This window comes from Lepisma saccharinum, chromosome 8 (genome assembly GCF_977018435.1).
Source record: "Lepisma saccharinum chromosome 8, izLepSacc3.1, whole genome shotgun sequence".
NCBI classification, from domain to species: Eukaryota; Metazoa; Arthropoda; class Insecta; order Zygentoma; family Lepismatidae; genus Lepisma; species Lepisma saccharinum.
In genome coordinates, this window is record NC_139236.1 from 67,790,468 (window position 1) to 67,813,997 (window position 23,530).

Genomic DNA, 23,530 nt, shown 5'->3' on the forward strand with positions numbered 1-23,530 from the left:
TACAGTGACATGTGAACCACTGTAAAATGTGCCTCGAACGGGAACCGAACCCGGTTGAACATATGCGGTGTGTCTAGTCGGTTGAAATTGTTGCTTATTCGCAACACTGTAGGTAGGCGGCGTGACCTTGACTGGACTATTTTCATGGCTTTAGCTTTAGCATCAAGAAGAAGAATCCCACAAGAGATTCAGTTCTTCGTGTTCATACATCGTAGTCTGGAGTGAGAAAAAATAAAGAGAACGGAATATGTCGCTGAAGAAAAGTAATTCTTTGTTCTTCTGATAAAGCCTCAACAAGTAACGGACAATAATGTGAAAGGGAATTTTCAGCAAAAATGTTGAAGGATGTTGTACATTTGATCCATGTCCCTGTCTACATATTTTCAGACATATATTTGATACGCTTTGTTTATTTTGACCATATGATATATTTTATTTGTTTTCTGTTAATTTCACATTTGATTTATTTGTTAGTTTCAATACTGTTGTTTGATATTTTGATATGGCTTAAATTTGTAATTTTTGTTGTACATTTGTTACACGCAATATCGGAAGCGGAAGTCATTTCCGGTTTGTGAAGATGTGTAGAACTGTCCAATCTTTTATTGATTCGGTTGCGAAGACAACAGTGCAAAAAGAGAAAAAAAATAAGTTGAGTTGCGGAAGATGACGTCTATTTTGTGAAAAACGCTGTTTTAAAGAAAAAGCAGCAACTTAATTTAAAAGTGATTGTGTTGGTGAATATTGTTATTAATTTGCAGTGATTGTTTAAAGGTAAAATGTTTTATTAAATTTGTAAAATAGTAAGAAGCTAATTTTTTGTTCAAATCGTTTCGTCCTGAGAATCCAGTGTAGTATACATTAAGGTGAGTCTCATAACTCCGCCGCACAGGGAGATTGGGTAGCTACCGTGACGTAGTAATCCGTGATCCAGTGGCGAACACCAGAAAGGAACGTCACAGGTAAATTTGGCGCTCAACGTGAAGGCATCTATGATGTAAAAGGATAAATTGTAACTGTAATATCGTGTGAAAAAAAACGTGTGTTTTGTGCCGTGTGAAGTCATGAGGAAATTGTCGAGCGTTACAAAGTCTGATAACACATAGATGTAAGTCATGTGATCGATTTTGCAGAGATATCAAGGTATGAGTAGGAGAATTTTGAGAAGCCAGAGCAAGAAGAAAATGGATAAATTGAGTTGTTGTGATGATAAAGTTAAGCCATTGGACGAAATATTTCAGTGCAGGAAATGCGTGGCGTATTTCCATTTAGGATGTGCAAATTTGCCAATATCCAGAGAATTTCTTCCTGATGGTGACTTAGTTTGTAAAAATTGCAAATCGCATAGTGCTACTTTAAATATGGAGGTACTTTATGGCTGGTTAAAGAGAATTGAAGAAGGAAAGAAGATCAGAATGAAATGATAAAGAGGTTTGAGAAAATGGAAGAAGGAAGGCTAGAAGATAAGAATGAATTGAAGAAGATGATAGAAGAAGGACGGAAAGAGGATAAAAAGGAACTGATGAAGATTATTGAAGCCGGAAGAAACGAAACTAAAGTAGCTTTCAGGAACTTAGAGGAGGTATTTAGGAATGATAAGGAGGAAATGATGAATGAAAGCAGACCGAGAAGAATTGATGAAGAAGATTGAGGATGAGCGGAAAGATGATAAAAATGAAATTATGAAAGTAATAGAAGACAGAAGAGAAGAAAACAAAGAAGAAGAATTGGAAGCTGTGCAATGTGATTTGTTAAAACAAATTGATGAAGGGAGAGATGCTCTAAATAAGATAGAAGAAGTTTGGGAAGTAGACAGACGAAAAGTAATGAATGAATTGGACACCGTAAGGGCAAGGATAGAATCCGTCGTGGATCAGCAAAGTACTTCAAGGAATTTGTGTATGCAGGACAGTGAGAAGATGAATAAAGAAATTAACCAGAAGTTCTATTTTATGGAGGAATTCCTTTTAGGGAAGTTGGAGAGGTTACATTTAGAATCTGTGCAAGGAAATCCAGGAATAACTGCTGGAAATACTGACAGATCTGTGGAAAATATTCGATGGGTGAGAGATGATAATGACCCTTTGATTTCCGGTATATCTTCAACAGAATCTGTATCTTCTGCTGAATTGTTGACTAAAAGGAACCGTAAGAGGAGAAGACGTATCCAAAGTACAAAAGGGATACCCAGAGAAGATATTGATAAATCTCCTGATGTCTCTCATAGTCCATCTCACACTGGACATTTTTTTAGAATGTCGGATAGTAACTCTCTGAGCAAATTTACCGGAGAAATAAATTCCATATCAGCGGAGCGTTATTTGGAAGAACTGAATACGTCCATGGAAATAATGAAAATGCCTATGTACTATAGATTAAAGGTGCTTCCTTCTGTAATGAAAGGGAAAGCTAAAGCCTGGTTTATTGCCAACGAGAGAAGGTGGAAGTCTTTTGAACAGTTTTGTGCCGCGTTTAAAAAACAGTATTCCTCTGCAGAAGCGAAGCAGAGAGAGATCCAGATTTTAAGAAACAGAAGATATTCCAAATCCTCAGGTCTTTCTATGGAGGATTATTGTTAGGACGTCTACGGGTCATACTGTAACTTGGTCGAACGTGTGGACCAAACAGAAGTGTTAAGTTTAATTATTCATCAGCTCCCATATAGAATACGGCAGCTAGTATTAACAAGAGATCCTCGAAACATTGACCAGTTGACCAACTTCTTGGGGAAGTACGAAGCCTCAGAACAGATGGGTGGAGAGTCGACGGTAATAAAGCAGAAGAAAGGAGACCTAACCAACCTCGAGTTCGCAGAGTACAGATGACAACTTCTACTAATAATCCTGGAGGATCCCGCAGCGCAGAGAGCGGAAATGGGAAGGAACCAATCACCAGAGAAGGACAGCGATTCCCGGGTGGAAGGTGGAAGAATAGAAACTGGACAAGTAACAGACTTTATAGAAGGACTACGCCGTACACAAATAGTTGGAGAAGAGATCAAAGAGCTCCAGAACGAAAAGAGTGTGCAATACAGACGGAAGAGCTACCTTCCAGTAATCTTAGAGTTACAGCGTCGCCATGGGAAATTAACTGCAATGAAGTTCTGGGTTTAGCCCAGCGCCCGTTGTAAGCGGTACTCTTACGCTTGGAATGAAAGGCATGCAAGTACAAGAAAGCGACGAAAGTGAAGACCCATTCCTAACAGAAGATCCGTTAGAAGTATTGTACTTGAATATTGAAGCCACTCCTCTAAATTATTTAAAAATTAGAAAGACGATAATGGAAGAAGATAGGGATAATGTGAAGAAACCTGAAATTTCAGTCGAGGTATTAGGATTCCAAATAAAATGCACTCTGGACACGGGTAGCGAAAGTACCCTTATGAATTATAATATTTGGCTTCAAGTCGAGAGCGATTACCAGGTCTTAAATTGCAGAAGTGCCCAGGCGTAATATTAAAAGATTTTGCTGGAAAAGAAAGATCACGGATAGCTGGTTGTAGGCGAATAAATTTTGAAATTGGGGGTTTTATATTTGAAGATTTGGTATATGTGGTCAAGTGCTTAGAAGCTGACTTATTATTTGGTTATCCTTTCCTTCGAAGATACAAAGCCACTCTGGATGCAGGCGCAGAAAAAATGTATCTGATCAATGGCGGACACACAGTAGAGCAACATTTACTTCCTAACGCTGGAGATTCAGAGAAAGGCGAGTCGTGGGAGAAGACAGCCTTAATACAGTGTACGAAAGCGGAGGAAGAAGCTAACGCTGATGAGTGGACTGCAACAGAATCAGACATAAGAGATAAAGTCTTTGCTTCAGATGTTTTGAGAGTTGAGGAAAAGGAGCAGCTATTTAATTTATTGTTGAAATATAGAAGAATATTCGCCGACAAACCAGGATTATCTAGGAATTCTATCTGTGAAATAAATCTGACCAGTGAAGAACCTGTTTTCTCCAATCCTTATCCTGTTCCGCTGTCCAAGAGAAAAAAGCTGGAAGAAGAATTATTGAAGTGGCAAGAGTGGGGAGTAATTATACCCTGCAACTCACCATATTTAAATCCCTTATTAGTAGTGGATAAACCGGACGGGTCGGTTAGACCCTGCATTGATTTTAGAAAACTAAATAAACAAATTGTAGCTCCCAGGAGTACAGTACTACAAATTCAGGAAGCTCTACAGAAATTTAGAGGGAAGAAGTATTTCTCCTGTTTGGATCTTGCTTCAGGATATTTACAAATTCCAATTAATAAGAAGCATCAAATATACACAGCCTTTACATACAACGGAAGATCTTGGTGTTTTACGAGAATACCCTTCGGTTTGACCAATGCTGTAGCTGTATTTATGTATTCCATGCACAATTTGTTTAATCCATCTACTGAGAAATTCTTGACAGTTTATATAGATGTCTTTTGATATTTGATGAAACGAATCACAAACATTTTCAACACTTATCATTCGTCTTGGATACTCTTCAGAAGGAAGGTTTTACAGTGAAACTTAAGAAGTGTGAATTCGGAAAGGAAGAAATGAAATATCTAGGCCATATTATATCCGGAACACACATCAGGGTTGATCCTAAGAAGAATGAAGCCATTTTGAAATTTCCACGTCCCAGGAACAAGAAGGATTTGCAACAATTTCTCGGGCTGATTAACTGGAGACGTCGTTTTGTAGAGAATTTGGCACAAAAATCTGCCCCTTTAGAACAATTGTTGTCAAAGAACGTTAAATGGGAATGGACCAACACGAGAGAAAACTGTTTCAGAAGATTGAAACAGGAACTAGTGCAACTGCCGGCGTTAGCGCAACCCGATTTTTCTAAGACGTTTTGCATAATGTGTGATGCTTCTTCGTTAGGACTTGGATAGGTTCTATTTCAAGGAAACCACGAAACTCCAATAAATCTGACTGAGATTCACATTATTCAGTATGCCAGCAGAAAATTAAAGCCCCATGAAAAGCATTATACAGTGCAAGAACTAGAGTGTCTAGCTGTGTTATTTGCGATAGACCATTTTAAAGTTTATCTGTATGGTCAGAAATTTTTCATCTATACTGATCATAAAAATTTAATATGGTTAGAAAATAGTCGTAACTGGAATGGCAGATTAACGCGATGGGCTCTGAAACTTCAACAATATAAATATGAGATCATTCATGTGGAAGGAAAGAGTAATAAGATCGCTGACGTACTAAGTCGTTATCCTGTGGCTGAAGGGGTTCTGGAGACAGAAGGCAACACTCCTACCATTCAACAGGTGTGGTCAGCTAAGAAAATTCTCATGCCTAACCAGGAGATCCAACTGTGGAAGGAGTCCCAAAGTCAAGATCCAAGGTGTAAAGATAAGTTAAATAATGGAGATGAAGGGGCTAAATATTTTTTGAGGGAAGACCTTTTATTTAAGAATTCTAGAGGTAAAAAGAAATTTCATTGTATAGTGGTTCCGCAAAGTTTAAAGGAGAAAGTGTTGGAGGCTGAACATGATAACACTGGCCATTTTGGGTTTACAAAAACTTATCAGAGAGTAAGAAAAAGGTACTTCTGGAAAAATATGAAGTCTGACATTTCACGATAAATTCAAGAGAGCTTGATATGTTCAAAGAACAAGCCCGATAAGCTTGGGATATGTAGAGAGAGATTGACCACGACCCAAAAGAAACCACATGAAGTTCTGTCAATAGACATCATTGGCAAACTACCTAAGTCTTCATCGTTCTACTATATCCTGACCTTGATTGATGTAGGAACCCGATACTTAACAGCCTATCCGTTACGAACAGCCACTACTGGTGAAATAATTAGGAAGTTAGAGCAGGGATACTTCACCCATTATCCGAAACCTAAGTATGTGCTGTCCGGCAGGGGAAGTCAATTTCTGTTCAAGCAATGGCTACAATTTATGGAAAACCACTCTGTTAGACCCATCAGGACCACTCCTTATCACCCAGCAAGCAATCCGATTGAGAGAAGCAATCAGGAAATTGTAAGACTTTTAAGGACGTTTTGCAATCGGAAACACGACTCCTGGTGCAAACAAGTGAGGACTGTCTGTTGGCTCATCAATAATTCTATATCCGAGGCTACCGGTTATGCCCCAATGGAGTTATTTTATAATCGACCTGTAGCAGCTAACTTACTGCAGGAATTAGACTGGCCTGAAGACAGTGAGTGGAAGACTCTAGCCTGGGAAACCAAATTATTCATCGCGTGAAAGTCGAAACAGCCGACAGAAGAACAAAAAGAACATACGGATCAATCTCCATTCGTTCACACTAAAAGAAGGAGACCTGGTTTTAAAAGGGAACCACCGGTTAAGTTCAGCTAAAGATAAAGAAATATCCAAGTTCTTTGAATACTTCCTTGGCCCGTATGTAGTTGAGGATGTTAAGCACAACACAGCTAACTTGCTAGATCCTTGGAAGGACAAATTAACAGGAAGGGAAAAATTTTCCAACCTGAAGAAAATTAATTGTTCACCCGAAAGAACACAGGAATTATTGCAAAGATGGCATCACCAGATCAAAAAGGACTAATTTTAATAGCAAAGAAAATTTTGTACATAAACATTACCTCAATTTTCTTTATTTGTATGGGAGGTGAACTTGATACGCTTTGTTCATTTTGACCATATGAAATATTTTATTTGTTTTCTGTTAATTTCACATTTGATTTATTTGTTAGTTTCAATACTGTTGTTTGATATTTTGATATTGGATTAAATTTGTAATTTTTGTTGTACATTTGTTACACGCAATATCGGAAGCGGAAGCCATTTCCGGTTTGTGAAGATGTGTAGAACTGTCCAATCTTTTATTGATTCGGTTGCGAGGACAACAGTGCAAAAAGAGAAAAAAATAAGTTGAGTTGCGGAAGTTGACGTCTATTTTGTGAAAAACGCTGTTTTAAAGGAAAAGCAGCAACTTAATTCAAAAGTGATTGTGTTGGTGAATATTGTTATTAATTTGCAGTGATTGTTTAAAGGTAAAATGTTTTATTAAATTTGTAAAATAGTAAGAAGCTAATTTTTTGTTCAAATCGTTTCGTCCTGAGAATCCAGGGTAGTATACATTAAGGTGAGTCTCATAACTCCGCCGCACAGGGAGATTGGGTAGCTACCGTGACGTAGTAATCCGTGATCCAGTGGCGAACACCAGAAAGGAACGTCACATATTTGACACACTCGCGATGTGGAAGATCAGAGGTGGCCCTTTAAGTTACTGTGAAGTTTTGTTAGATTTCAAACGATAAAAGATAAAAACGGCAATATTTTGGTTGACCCAAGCGATATTTTAAACAGATGGAAGAACTACTTTAATGACCTTTTAAATGTTCATGTAGGAGATAAATCAGAAGTAAATGAAGTACACACAGCAGAGCCTTTAGTTCCAGAACCTAACTTGACTGAAGTTAAAGATGCTATTAAAAGGCTAAAGAGTAACAAAGCACCTGGCATTGATTTAATACCAGCTGAGTTAATTAAATATGGTGGAAATTCGTTCATATGTCAAATTCATAAATTAATTTGTTTAATATGGAATAAAGAAGAAATCCCTCAACAGTGGAAAGAATCCGTAATTGTTCCTGTGTTTAAAAAAGGTGATAAAATTAACTGCAATAATTACCGTGGAATTTCTCTACTCTCAACAACATATAAAATATTATCTGACATTCTTTTAGGAAGACTAACCCCATATGCCAATGAAATTATAGGTGATTATCAATGTGGATTTAAACGTAACAGATCAACTACATATCAAATTTGTCACATCAGACAGACACTTGAGAAAAAGTGGAAATATAATCAAAATGTCCATCAGCTATTAATTGATTTTAAAAAAGCATATGATTCGGTCAAAAGATATAAATTACATAATATATTAGTTGAGTTTGGAATACCTAAGAAGCTTGTTAGTATGATAAAAGTATGCACCAGTGAAACAGAAAGTAAAATTCGTGTGGATATTAATGTCTGACAAATTTAAAATTCATGATGGGTTAAAACAAGGAGTTGCATTATCTCCATTACTCTTTAATTTTGCCTTAGAATACGCTGTTAGGAAGGTAAAAAACTAACGAAGGACTAAAACGGTGTGACTCAGCTGTTAGCATATGCAGATGATGTAGACTTACTGGGGGATGATGTAAATACGTACAATTAAGAATAAATCTAAAATATTTTTCAAATCAGCTAAAGAGATGGGTTTGGAAGTTAGCAAAGAGAAAACTAAATATATCCTTACAGGTCGAAACCAAGTGTTAGGTAATAATCAAAATCTAATTACTGATAACAACTCGTTTGAACCAGTTTCCAAATTCGTGTACTTAGGAGTAATACTAACAAATGAAAATTATATTATAGAGGAAATAAAAACAAGACTTAATTCAGGAAATGCAAGTTACTTTTCTATTCATAAACTTTTGTCTTCTCGTTTAATATCTAAGAAATTAAAGTTAAAATATACAAAACAGTAATTTTGCCTGTAGTATTATATGGGTGTGAAACTTGGTCCCTTACATTGAAAGTGAAACATAAATTGAGAGTATTTGAAAATAAGATTCTTAGAAAAATATTTGGGCCTAAAAGGGATGGGGAAACAGGTGAGTGGAGAAGGTTACATAATTTAGAAGTACATCATTTATATTCATGTCCAGATATTATTAGAGTGATTAAATCAAGAAGACTTAGATGGGCAAGCCATCTGGCACGAATGGGAGAGGAAAGAAGACTTTACAGCGTTCTTGTTGGAAAACCTGATGGTAAGAGACCAGTAGAAAGACCAAGACGAAAATGGGAGGGATAATGTTGAGATGGACCTAAAGAAAATTGGTAGGGATGGAAAAGAATACATAGATCTTGCTCAGGATAGGGACAGATGGAAGGCCTGTGTACGACGCTTAATTCCAATTTCTCTATCTTTTGATATGTATATTTGATGACGTAGTGGTCTTAAAAAGGTCCCAGGTCCGATCCCAGGAGGAGATACAGAGGCTTGGATCCAACTTTAAACTGTAGGTCCACTCCCAATTAGCCCCCTCACGTATTTATATCATCGTGTAACCCGTCTGTTTGAAAAATCAAAGTCATCTTATGAATTCATTTATTTTAACTTTTTTATTGTGTTGCTCGAAAGTGTGCTGTTCGTGTTGAAACGTCGTGTTCCCTTCTGAATATAATCAAAATTTATAAGCAAACCACTGATGTCAAAATTTCGCAAATTCATCAACATTATTTTCATACGCATTGATTTAATAATCGAATTACGAAGCGAGCTACTTTGATGTGCAATTCGCCAGATTTTTTCATCTCCTATTAGTCGATCTTATGTTAATTAATATTTCACTATGTTAGCGTGCTTCAATAAAGCACAGGTCTAATGTTTGTTTCTGCTTGTTCTCTCATGCACTTCATCAGTTCAGTTGTTATCTTCGTCGTCGTAATTAAGCTAGCAGTGTAAAAAATGACGTAAGTAACCAAAATACAAGTATGTTAATGATTTATTCCTGTAACTTAAAACAGTCGATTGTTGGTTTTCTGGTTATTTCGCATGACTTTTCTGCACTGATGAGTCAATGATGAATGCTTGAAAGAGATGAAGGAACAAACGTCAGGGAAAGTCCACATCTTGCTCAAGATTAGAATCTATGGGCCCCTGGCTTTACAGCAGCCTGCGCTAACAACTCCGCCACGGAGATTGACAAAAGTATTGAAAGTGACACATATAGATGTTTTTTTTTCGACTCATGTAGGTTAAATGTAGGAAAGTCCTCTTGTATCAGAATTGATTGATTTTTCTTTAATCGCGAAGATGAGAATGACTGATGATATGATAAAGGGACACATAAAAAAGACGCCCAGGCCGAACGAAATTCGAACCCGAGACCCCAGGCGTCGTAACGCGTTGTGTTACCCACTCCGCCACCGAGGCCGGCTTGTTTCAGAATTATAGAAGTATGTACATAAAGATGTAAACATGACAGAAATTTTCCAAGAGGTCAAAACTGAAAAGTTAAGAGGGATATGGTGACGTAATGTTTATGTCATCACAAGAAAGGAATGTTTTAAAGAAAGAGAAGAATAAAAGCAGCTGTAGGAATGAGGAAAAAGGAAGAGCATTAAAGAAACCACAGGCAGAGAAGATTGATTGATTGATTGATTGATTTGTTGTTTTAAGTCCACTTTATGCACAGTAAGGCTAATCGGGACTGGACCTACTGTTTAAAGTGGGATCCGAACCCCTTGTGCCTCCACCGGGTATCGAACCCGGGACCCCTTGATTACAAGGCGACGACGCTACCACTGCGCCATCGGGGAGGCCAACAGGGAGAGAAGAGAGAGAGAAAAAAATTAAGAAGTGACAAATAGAGAGGGGGAGAGATAAATGGTGGGAAACAAAAATAATACAAAGATAAGGAGAAAGAAGGAAAGGAAGAGAAATAAAGAAGCTAGAGAGAGAGGGGGGGTGGGACAAATGGTGAGAGGAAGTAGAAAAATAACCGAAAGGGAGAGAGAATGAAAAGTAAAATGACTGAAAATGTGAAAACGGAGAGAAAACAGAAATACAATAAATGAAGGAATGAAATACTAAAAACTAACAAAAGATGGAAAACTGGAAAGAAAACAAAACAGAAATAGTTCGCAGAACATTTAGAATTTATGACAAAATAAATTAAGGGGGTACTTTTCAGATCAAAAGAAATGCTGTATTCTAAACGTCCAATCCTCAAACGACTCACTCTATATGTGAATTTCGTTCCCCTTATTTCTCACCTTTTCCGTGGCAACACAATCCATTTTCTTCCGCACACGCCCCATGCCTTTATTCTTCCGACAAATCGATGCTGTCAAAATCAGATTTAAATCTGCCCTTATCAAGTCGAGATTGCTTAGGGCGCGCGGGAAGCAAGGGGAAGAATATGCCTTGGCACTGAATGGAAGATGAAGAACAAAATATATACAGAGAGAAGCAGGGAAGAAATATATGATGGAAACAAAAGGAGGGAGGAAGAATGAAACAGAACAGGAGAAGGAAGAGAGAGAGAGAATTATAGAAGGAAGTAAAGGGACAAAAACAAAAGAAGGAAGAGACAGGAAGAATGAAGCAGAGAAAGAATAGAACAGAAAAGGGGGGACGGAGAAGCAGAGCAAAAAGTATAAGGACTGAAACAAAAGGAGAGAGAGAAGGAATAAAACAGGAAGAAAGAAACAGAAGAGGGAGTAAGACAGAGGCATAGAGAGAGATAGGCGAATCAGAGGCAGAAGTAAAAAGACAGAAACATAAGAAGGAAAGAAGAATGAAACAGAGGAAGAGAAAGAGATACAGAGAATCAGAGGGAAAAGTATAAAGAGAGATACAAAAGGAGGAGAATAAGTATGAAAGAGGAACAAGAAGATAAACAGAAGAGGGGAAGAAGAAATGGGAAATGAGAGGAAGAAGTAAAAAGAAAAACATATAAAGGAAAGAAGAAGGTGTTGGTGTTGTATGTCCACTTTATGCACAGTAAGGCTAATCAGGACTGGACCTACACTTTTAAAATGGGATCGGAACCAGTATGTGGCTCCACCGGATATCGAACACTGGACCCCTTGATTACAAGGCGGCGGCGTTACTACTACACCATCGGGAGGCTCTTAAATCACTTGATAGCATATAGTTCGCATGTTTTCCGAAGGCACAAAGCCGTGGCACTACGGTATACTGACGTTCATATAGAACAACTGCCATCCAAATCAACCAATGGTGTATCTCTTCAAGATCACGTGTCTTTGTTTACATCGGCATCGTACTTCCTTTATACGGAGTATAGTTACAGTGGTAAGAATTAAGACTACAGAGGATGTCTCCAATTCCGTTAATTTTTGGTATACTAACTAAATTTGGCCTTCTAATCACGAATCTGTTGTTAAAATGCGGTGGTCACGTAAAAAAATTGTACACTTATGTATAGTATAGGCACGAACCATGCACTGGTAGCCCCACAAACCATTCACGGATAGCCTCAAAAACCATTCACGGACCATTTCCGGTAAGGTTAGGTTAGGCTTAGTTAAAATTTTATTCGTAAAACAATGTGATACAGCTTTAAAAAAAATCTTAACTTATATCGGCTTTTCTCCCTACTTCCAGACGTGACCCCCGCATTTTAACAACAGATTCGTGATTAGAAGGCCAAATTTAGTTAGTATACCAAAAATTAACGAAATTGGAGACATTCTCTGTTTTCTTAATTCGCTCCGTTACAGTTATCATTCATCATAAAAAAAAGTATCCACTACTTCGAAGAACTCTGTTTATGGCCGAAGTATCTACTGCGATGAGTTTGTGTACACCATTTTGCCATCTATCTTTATCTTTAGGCCGAAGCTCCCCGTTAGCGTAGCGGCAACGTCGTCGCCTTGTAATCAAACGGTCCCGGGTCCGATACCCGCTAGAGGTACATCATTGCACAGTGATTCATATCCCACTTTAAACAGCAAGTCCAGTCCCGATTAGCCTATCTGTGCATGAAGTGTACTTAAAACCGCAATTCCTCCTCCTCCATCTTGAGGTAATTTTTCTCTCAACCTGAAGTTCGTAAGATCGAGGCCCAAGATGGTGAACTCTAATTTAATTTCACACCTTGGTACCCAGGAGGGAAGAAATTCAATTAACCCCGTTCGCTTAATTAGCGCCACCTCCCTCAGACGATTTTCTTCCAGGAATTAAGAAACGGATGAGAAACAGGCGGAAAGGTTTTCCTTCGCGCGAATAAATGCTCCGCCAGGAACTTGAACAGAAAATAAACGGAAGGAAACGAATTGTCCCGGAGTTGAGATTCTTCCAGAGAAGCAAGTGGTGAAACTGTATTTATTCAGTAGAGAGATGAAATCTGAACTCAACTGAAAAATCTCGTAATAGAGCAATTTTGATTTAAGTGAAACTAAAGTCTTGAACAAGTCGACACATTCGTTTTAGTTTCGGTTCAGCAGCGAGAATTGTACCAGAGTCGCCCTCAATGCAAGGCAATAGTTTTACCGTTACTCTATCGGGGAGGCCAAGAAATTTTGCTACAATGCTGAAAGTAATTCGCATTGGTTGTAACTCAGCAAGAACAATTGTCGGGTGTGTGTGTGTGCCGGGATTCGAACCCTGGACCATTTTTTTCTTCGATTTAACACTTTTTTTTACTTAGTTATTCTGTTCAAATAATAACTAACAGCTTTATTTCTATTATTAACAATAACAATAATAAGGTTTCTGCTATTTTGTAACTTGAAATGAACTATGCCAATTTCCAAACGGACCTGTTTAACCTCGCTCCTCTCGACGCCTATGTAAGATAAGACAATTTATGCTGTACTTCAAGGGTCTGTCCAGAGGAAGCTTTTGCTGTTAAAATACTAACCCTAAATGCTTCTGGAACCTGCTGGCTACCCAGTAATCCACGAGAAAACAGTATATATCACACTCCTGGCCTTAATGGCTGAACGAGAAACCATCGTGGTTTGGAGCTCCAGTTTCTACCCCCCTTCCCCTGTGAACCTCTTAACTGCTCAGGAACCTTCCCCTATCGAAAAAGCCAAGTCGACCTCAAAGTGATCTGGCCTCGGCGCGCCCTCTATAATGAAAAGGAAGCACCACCTGACGCTGCAAGTAACTTCCTTCCTGGTAACTTCGACCTTCTTCTTTTCTCTCTCGTTTTCCTTCCTTTCCCATAATGCATCTTCCGACGCCTGATGGGAGGAGGACAGAATCCATTATGGATGAATAGCTAAATTACGGAGATAATCCATTCTCTGGCTACAAAAAGGGATCAAATTTGTGTTTTCTCTTTCACGATCCACGAATGGCGATGTGGTCGCTTATCGTCCCTATCTGATATTATGAAGAACGAAGTGTATTGTCAGGAATTTGCCATATCGTATCTAGTCACGAATCTAGAAATACGTAATTATATTTCTGAAGGGGCTCTGGCACGCTAACCAAATGGTTTTATATATAGAAACAATAAGTGTAATATAGATTAATATGTACATTATTATTATTTAATAAATAATTACTTCTCCTCAATCACGTGTTTTGTTTACATTGACTTAACTCTTGTAGTGGACGGAGAATATGGGTCGATATTTGATCTAAAAAGTAAAATGGCCTTGAAATTATTAAATAAATAAACTTTAAAAAATGACCTTCCTGTTATTCATAAATACCCTGCGAAAATTACTTTTCATATCAGTATGTAAGCTTGAACTTTTCCATAAGTAACAAATGAGTAACGTACTACTTACGAAACTACTTGAATAGCTAGATACAGCTGTGGTAGTGTAAACTGCTGACACTAAGAAAAATGTAACAATGTATTGCCCTCCAGCAACATCCTGTTCACTCCTTTCATAGAATTGCCACAAATATGCACAATTATTTAATTCTAGTAACACTAAAAATTCATCTTCGTAGTTATCTGCGATCAGGCAGCAATTAAATGTACTTTATGCTCAAACTAGCTGGTCGTTAACTTCCGTGCCCTGTTAACAACCGAGATGTGGGTGAATCACGAACTAATGAAATTGATGTAAAATAAATATTAGTTGTGTCTTGTGTATTCTCTATAAATAGCCTTTGTCAAGTGTTTGTTTGTTGAGAGTAGGGGATGTGCATGCACACACTGAAAGAGAAAGAAATTCGAAATCCATTAAATGAAAGTTGATGCAAGGGCACAGTTATATGTGTAATTTCTGTGCACTTGAAAATATCTCAACTGAGGCACAGCAGTTGATAAAAGTATATTTTATGTAGTTCAGTGTATATCAGAAGTTTGTGCGCTTAAGAGTCAGCACATTTATGTCAAATAACACATTTTTCTATATTTGAAAGCAGTAGTTACTTGTAACACTCACTTTTTGAATAATTTTAACTGGAAGTAAGTTATTTTTAAAAGAGCAATTAGCTGTAACATAGTTACATTTTTGCGATATAAGTAAGGTTATGAACATTTACTTTAAGACACTTAAATTGTAAATTTGAAAATTTGTAACCATGCATCTTCTCTGGATGCTAAGGTGAAAGGATATTCATGAAATCGCCTAAGGCAAGGAAGCTAGGCTTAGTTTCATTCACTTAGATCATCCACGGTTGATTGCAATTCATCATAACTAATTGCACTTGAACGATTCATTGTTTTGTTCCATCTTATTTCCTTTGTAATAATTGTAATATATTAAGACTTGTGACTCATTTTGTAAGACACATGTAAGTCTTCATATAGGCTATATACTTTGTTACAATTAATGATCATTGCAATAAAATTTCAGAGAGAACTTAGTTACTTTTCAAGAATCATTACTTTAAACTGAGTTACTTTACTGTACCTCTGTTACTTTTTGAACAAAAAAAAACAACTTTCCGGACCCTGGAAATGTTGGGTTCTGTGTGAACATCCGGAGAAAGACAATAGGTGTGACCGCGCAACACCGACGAACTTTCACACCCTGTACGGGATATCAATCCTGTCAACTTTTTTTTTGTAGCGCTTTTTATTCCTTCTCTGACTCCTAGTTCCGACGCTACGACACCTCCGAAAATGGCATTTATTTCCCTACGTGTATCGAACAAGACACTACAGCTTAAGGCCACTGGCACTTTCTTTTTCGGTCAGACATTACCATGTCTACCCAATCAGATTGTTTACGTTTCATCACTGCTGACATATTTATACCCAACTCTTCCATTTCAGTTGCGGTCGCTGTGCATTTCCGGTGACTGTTTTGTGCGAACGGACGGCGTCATTTGATAACGCCAGGGTGAGATTAACACCACGCTTCCTAGTTGGTGCGTTCACTCTGTTCGCATGCATATATTGGATTAGACAGGCATGTATTCACAGGGTACGAACTATTTCTGAATTATGTAGTAGTGTCGATCAATGCATTGAGGATCTTTACAGGCTTCGCAACACGTACTGTGCTGATCTTGAAAACCATGCTTTCATTTTTAGACTGAAATTTCAGTTTGGAAGCAACTGAAAATGTGAAAGGGAAGTATTAGTACATCGGAAGCGACCACTTCAAGTAATTCAAGAAGTAGTTCAGTGCAAGGAACCATTTTTGACCACCTTTAAGGGCCCTTATCCCACTGTACCCCTTCCAGAATTACATCGATATTTTTAATCGAGAAATTTCGATGTTTTACGTCATGTAAAATTGATCTTTATCATTCGGAAATCATAAATAAGCTATATAATTGATCCAAAAGTATGGACGGCGTAAATTTAAAATCTCTCTATTCCGGTATACTTTCACTGATTTTTTCCCCGCCAAAATTCCGTTCTGAACACAACAATTAAGCGAATGTACCCAGAAAAATGCCATTATCAAACCGAACACTTGTAACATAAGGAAAACGCCAATAGTAACGTGAAGCTCAAATTACTAACACCATCGAACCTACAACTCGTAACAACAACGTCAAATTAGAATCCACATTCAAATTGCTAACAGCATTAAACCAAAAACTTCTAACCTAACAACAACATGAAATTACTGTCTCCATCGAACCTAACACTCCTAAACTAACAAAATTATATAACTTGAGAAACTTTACATACCTTCAAAATATGCACACGAATCACGTACTACAAACACGAAGCACGCACAGGCTATCTTTCAACCATGTGACATGCACCAAAACATCGTCTGCAGTAAATCTCGCGCCCGTGACGTCACACCAGGATTTTCAACTTTCAATATCCGATACATCCAGAACCGCTCTACAATATAGACCACAAACAGACCCGTACCCAGGGGAGGGGCCATGCCCCCCCTCGAACTATGAAGTATTTAAATGTGAACCTATGAAAAGCTACGAAAATAACAACGACGATTTTTCAAATTTGTAAAAATTTTAATTTTGTCCTTGAATAAATAAATGTGTTTGTTGTGTAGAGAGGCATGCACCAGAACTCTGCAGTCTGCAATATTGGGCAGCTTTAATTTTATAACTATTGATGCAAGGCTACCAGACGTCCCGATTAAATCGTAACAGTCCATTCCTTTTAATTCCTGTTCGGACTTTTTTCGAACTGCAATCCTGATGCGAAAATATCTCGTTTCTTTTTTTGGGGGGAGGGGCGTTAACTCACATTTAGATTTTTTTATTTCTAGTAATAATAGCTAATATGTATCATTTAATGTATAAATTTATTATTTTCTAAGCATAGTATTACCATGGCTCTAGTGTTCAATGGCGCTAGCATAAGAAAATTATAGGAAATTTAAAAACATTGTTGATTTACGGAACACAGAACTATTAGAATACTAGTGAGAATTGAATGTAAACAATAAGCACTAATATGTACGCCGTGTGACAACCTGTCTCTGTAACAGACTGTGCGGCTGATTGTTTGGTGGTGGTGGTGGTGGGGGGGGGGGGGTAATCAGTGAGCTGCAATTCTTACCCGTTACTTTGGATCATGATGTTGAGACTCTATAATTGTACGTCTAGCTCTAGCTGTAATATTATCATAACATTGGTGGCAGCATCTAATACTCCAACAGCATTTGGCCGACCAACGTGGCTGAGTGGTTAGTACAGCACGCTACGATGCCAGAGCTTCCGGGTTCGAATCCCGCCATGGGCTCAGGTGTTGTGTTCCTTGATCAGTTTCTTTATATCATCGCTCATCCTCATCGTCGCGATTAGACAAACTTGGCAGAAAAGCAACGCATAGTGAGAGGTACATTGTTTGATTAAGTAAAGTGCCCCCCTTTGCTTTGCACTACGCCATGAAGAGGTGTGGAGTCAGAGCGGCACACTTTCTTGATCACGGCCGAAGGTGATATGATCAGCACCACGCCCCTGGCCGTCCCCCCCCCCAAGAGTTTCCTCCAGGTACCCACTTTATACGACGCTGGAGCCGCTTGAACAGGTGGAAAAAAATTCCGGTTCTCCTCCACAGGGGATCGTACCCGGGTCTCTCGCATGGTAGTCAGACACCCTAACGACTCAGCTACCGCGGTTCTCACATTGTCTCGTTGCTTTGGTTTATTTAACGCCGAATTTCTGCCACCTTTGGCTAATCGCGAAGATGAGGATGAGCGATTTGATGAAATTGATGAATAGACACTCATTAAGAACACCCATGTCCAGGCTGGGATTCGAACCCGCAACCCCTGGCGTTGCAGCGCGCTGTGATAACAACTCGGACACGGAGGTCTGAATTGTGTTATCTTAACAATCTGTAGAATCTTTTAAATGTAAAATACAACGAACTCCAAATTCCAGACATTTGGCCATCACCTTTCCAGACAGGAAACAGCTAGAACCATCTGAGGAATGTCGTGTCAGACATTGCCGAGCTTCCTTGATCGCCATCGTTGTAAACAGGTGTAAAACAACCGCAATCAAGGAAGAGGCTACAGGACTGACTCTGCATTTCTTCAGTAAAATCAATCTGAATAACTATCTGGAAAGAGAGTGGTGAGTTCTAAACAGTGATGTGCCGTAGACTATAAGTTTACGTCTACATTCGTTGTCTACACGTAATCTACGCGTAGATTACATTGGGTTGCAGTTTACATAGACTACGTAGACAATCTAAAGTGCATTAAAATTAATTTTCAAGGGTTTCATGAAAGGAAAGTGACATTTTCAACTATATTGGTTCCTAACGAAATGAGAAGAACCCTATTTACAACAAAGTTTCTCTTCTCTTCTATTTTCAACTCTGGAAGAAGATTAATAGTATGCAAACAACAACAACAGGTGGCAGTCTTGAGGTAAGAGTGGTCTCTTTCCCATAAAACACTACAATATTTCTTATATTAAGGTATCTTCCTAGATGGGTAAAAACACTTTTTTTTTCTGTTGCTTCGGAAGTAGGCCAAACTCTGAGAGTGTGGACCATATGATTGTAACGTAATCTGCAAAGTCCTGTTTCAAATAAAAATGCATAATTTTGCCTTTAGAACATAAAAACACACATTTCTATGAAAATAACATAAAATATACATATTTTAGACATTCCAGACAAAATTAAGTTTCCGAAATCTTTATACAAACGCATATTTTGGAGTTAATGCATAAAATTGACGAAGCGCACGGTAAATTAGTAAGTTACTATCCTATTAGAGACTGCACAAAAAAAAAACAATTTTGAAGCTTTTGCCTGTGTTATGGATGAGTTTGACAAAACTAAGTACTTGAAGTATCAATTGCGATACTTCAAGATTTATTGAATGATTGATGTTTACAAAACAATTTGGGGTACCTGTCTGCAATCCTAAGCTGTTTGTGTGGCGTGATAGAAAAACCGAAAACTTCCACACAACTGCTTTGCGAAACGGTGAAGGACGTTAATGCAGTTGAAAGCAACACGCATGCAAGTGGTTAGACGTATAGACTAACCGTTAAAGTCAAGTTTCGAAATAAAACACAAGGGTACCAAACTGAACATGTAGGTAATATTGGTGATGTACAGGGTGGGAAATAACCTTTTGCTAGGGGTCTGCAGGCAAAAGTAACAACAATTAAGAAATTATGGTAAAACCAAATGTTTACTACGACAATTGTGGTTCCAAAAACAAAATTAAAAGTTAGTTCACGACAAAGCACTTTGCTTCAAGGCAAATGCTAAAACCAAGACCTTCTTCGGCGAAGTGGCATTGACTTCTTCAGCAGTTCTGAATGGCCGGGTGCATCACCTGACCTGAATGCAGCAGAGCATTTTGGGGCTATTCTGAAGGATGCAGTTGAGTCCTTGATGATAGTGAAACGCGGACCGGACCGCTATTCCCGGCCATCAGTCCTTGCACATCTGGAACAAGTCCTCCGTGACATGGAATGGAATACGGACTTGTTTGCGAATCTTCTGAGCTCCTACCCTGATCGTCTTCGTGCTGTGAGAGAAGCAAACGGCGGACATACGAACTTTTAATTTTGTTTTTGTAACCACAATTGTCGTAGTAAACATTTGGTATTACCATAATTTCTTAATTGTTGTTACTTTTTACTGTGGACCCCTAGCAAAAGGTTATTTCTCACCCCGTAAGTGTGAATGACATCCCTCGCTTCAAATATGCACGTCTGACTACTTATGATGTGGAGAGGTCGTTTTCGCAATACAAGGCATTGTTCAGAGATAATCGGCGTGCATTTTCAACTGACAATTTGGAAATGTGGTTTGTTGTTGTTGTTCATTCTAATAAATAGAATCCAACAAGCACATAACGTCCTGCTGTCACTTGTGAGTAGCTATTTATTTGTTTGACAGTTTTTGAATGAAAATATTTTTTACTATTAACCACATATTTCGCTGTTTATAGTAGATGGAAAAATACATATTTTCCCGTTTTTAGCACATAAAAATTCACTCCCTAGTCATAACCTCCCCCCTTTGACCCAGTATTCCCTAAAAAGTAACCTCAAAAGCAAAAAAAGATGGCAAAATGAGTTCGGACTACTAAAAAAGGTACACGTAACTTCCCCCTGACTTTCGAAAATCCTGGGCACGGCACAGCCTAAACAAAACTCCACAGGTGATTTTTGATATTTTGAGCTAAGGCGCCAGTGCGTTGCTAGCCTGCGCGGGCGATGTGGGGAAGAGAGTTTGAGGTTTGGGTGCATGCTTCGAAAAGTACGACCTTACCCAATTGCACGTTAAGAAAACCTATGATTGCCCCTTTATACTGTACTGTGCTGTGTCTAATGGGGAAATCACACACACATACACATTGTTCACCTACCTTCTTCGTCGCTGAAACTTCGTCCGACTCTCCCAGACTGGTTGGCGCCCATTATGAAGTTGTCCTGTCAACACATACTGAGATGACGAGAGATATGTCCAAGTTCACAGGCACAGCCCGGAAAACTGAAACTGGCTTCAAACCTCGCCTATTTTGTTTACATACCTCGCGCTTCGACCTCAACGGAGACAAAATTATCGATGCCCCCTTTTTTTAAATTCTCCCTCGCGACAACGGACGCCGCTACATGTGGCAACGATGAAGGAGCGATAAACGCGTGCTTCACCCGCAGCCTGGCAACAGCATCCCCTTCCGGCCTGCGACGACGCCAGCGGAGAACTAAACTTGTTTCGACTTGCGCCCCGACGCTCTCGCGCGACGAGCCCGTGGCGCCCTCGGCGGACGCAGCGAGAAGCGACACATGACGTCAGGGGGGGGAGGGAAGTCACGTAATGTTATCTCTGTTTTGTCCCCTCAACTGCTTCCGTTTTTCCCCTTCGTCCGTTCCTTTGGGGGAACTCGATGGCAAGGAAGGCCAAAATTTGTCAAATGCGTATCCTTCAAGTCCTTTGAGGAACACGTTCGTAACAAGCAACATGTTCCCACAAGAGATTTGGGTTAACAGGGATGAGCGACTGCTTGCACATCAAATCAGGGTGCGAAATCCTGGGGGGACAGGGGGGATTTCCCCCACCAACAATGTTGGCTTCAAAAATCTCCCACACCAAAAATTTCCGGGGGGAAGAGTGTTATAAAAACAAAAACCGAGCAATTATTTTTGACTTCAAATATACTTTACTAAGGATAGTATCGAAAACACACACGAAGTAATGTGCTTGTGAGTGTTGCATACTTTCTCTCTCTCTCTCATTCAAGAGACAATTTACAGATCTTACACCAATAACAAATGTTATATTGATATAATATATTCATAATAAAGATAAAATAACAAGAAATATAACTATGAAATCTAATTGATTTATACTAATAGAAAGCAAAAACTAAACAAAAACTTAAAACATAATAAAAATATTTCAACTATTTTGTAATTTATTGACATCCTTAACCAGTCCGTAAAGGAATAACTTCGCTACTTTTTAAATATCTGATATGTATAAAGTATACGTATATACTTAATAATAATTATAATAATAATAATGTATTTTAAATATTGATTTAGTATATTTATTATTATAAATATGTATAATGTGCATAAATATTTATATATTTGTGTATATATGTGTGTGTTTGTGGTGGCCGCGGTGGCTCAGTCGGTGAGTCGGCATGATCGTTTTTACGTTAGTGCACACATGATTAGCAAAATATCTGTGATTCGAATTTTCCCAACCTGCTTTAGTGATCATTTAAGTGTCCAACTCGACATGAGTTTGGATGTACCTTCAGTTGGACGAGGGCGGGGATTTTGGAAGTTCAATGTACGGTTATTGGAAGATGAACAATTTCGTACCGAATTTAAACAAAAATGGAAGAAGTGGGAAGAAATGAGCGTACGTCAAACTGACATTATTATGTGGTGGGACACTTTTCTAAAACCCTCCATTAAATATTTCTGTTTAGCATATAGTCGTGACAAATACTCAGATTTCAATAAGAAATATAACTTTTACTACAGAGTGCTTCACGAACTAACAACACAGCTAATAGAAGGGAAGCCAGTGCGTCAAGAAGTGAAACGAGTGCAAGCAGTGCTGCTGAGCATGCACAGAGAGCGCATGCAAGGTTACAATATTAGGAGTCGTCTTCCTATGTTTGATGCACAAGAAGAAGCCTCGTTGGTGCAGGTGTTAGCAGAGAGACGCAGTGCACAGCGAAAGAGAATAACGTGTCTCGATACAGCCACGGGAAGACTAACCGAACCCAAGTTAATACGAAAGTACTTACGGGACTTTTATGCAGATCAGTTTAAAGAGAAGGAAGATCAAAGCTCCCGTCGCACTCCACTGCAAGGGATGGACCTTCCCATGTTAACGGAAGATGACCGTCGCTATTTAGAACAGCCATTCTCAAAGAAAGAAGTGTACGAGTCTGTTCACAGTGGAAAAAGAGGTAAAGCTCCGGGAATCGATGGTGTCCCGATAGAATTGTTCCAAACCTTTTGGACAACGGTGGCTCCACTGTTCACACGCTGGCTCAATGCGGTATTTACGAAGAAACGCCTTGGACGAACGAGTCTTACGGGTGTTATGGTTTTGATTCCCAAAATATCTCAGCCCAGAAAGCCAGAAGACTTCCGGCCAATCACATTACTATGTGCTGATTATAAAATCTTTGCACGTTTGATCACCCGAAGGTTGCAACAATTTGCGGATACTTTATTAGGGCCGTATCAATATGTATATGGTACAAGTGGTAAAATATTTCACATTCTAACTAGTGTACGTGACATCATCACTTCTATGCAAGATATTGAAGGTTCTCAAGCTGCTGTAGTGGCGTTAGATTTCAAAAGTGCTTTTGACTCCTTCAGACATGACTATCTTTTCCAATACTTTGGTAAAGTGGGATGTGGTGATTTCTTTGTACAATCTATACAGAGCTTATACAGAGAAGCTCGAGTTCAGTTATCTATCGATGGTTTTCTGTTGCAAGCCTTTTCTATTCAGCGCTCTGTTCGTCAAGGATGTCCATTTTCCTTATTTGCATTCTGCGCAGCTCTGGCTCCATTTTTACGACTGATGCATGCAAAACTTCAGGGACTCAGAATTCTTGGGAGAGACCACAAAATATGTGCGTACGCAGATGATGTGACCGTAATCGTGAAAGATCGGCTAGACTTGACTCGTA

General features: G+C 38.7%; 1 protein-coding gene across 1 annotated transcript in view; it reads right to left on the reverse strand.

The window, feature by feature from the left end:
• Positions 1-21,035, reverse strand: part of LOC145991521 (serine/threonine-protein kinase 32B) — a 302,259-nt gene extending 281,224 nt beyond the window's left edge. Inside the window, exon 1 of the mRNA XM_083127541.1 lies at positions 20,726-21,035. Coding sequence (XP_082983667.1) covers positions 20,726-20,777 — 52 coding nt within the window. The 5' untranslated portion in view covers positions 20,778-21,035. The remainder of the gene's footprint in view (positions 1-20,725) is intronic.
• Positions 21,036-23,530: the final 2,495 nt, after the last annotated feature.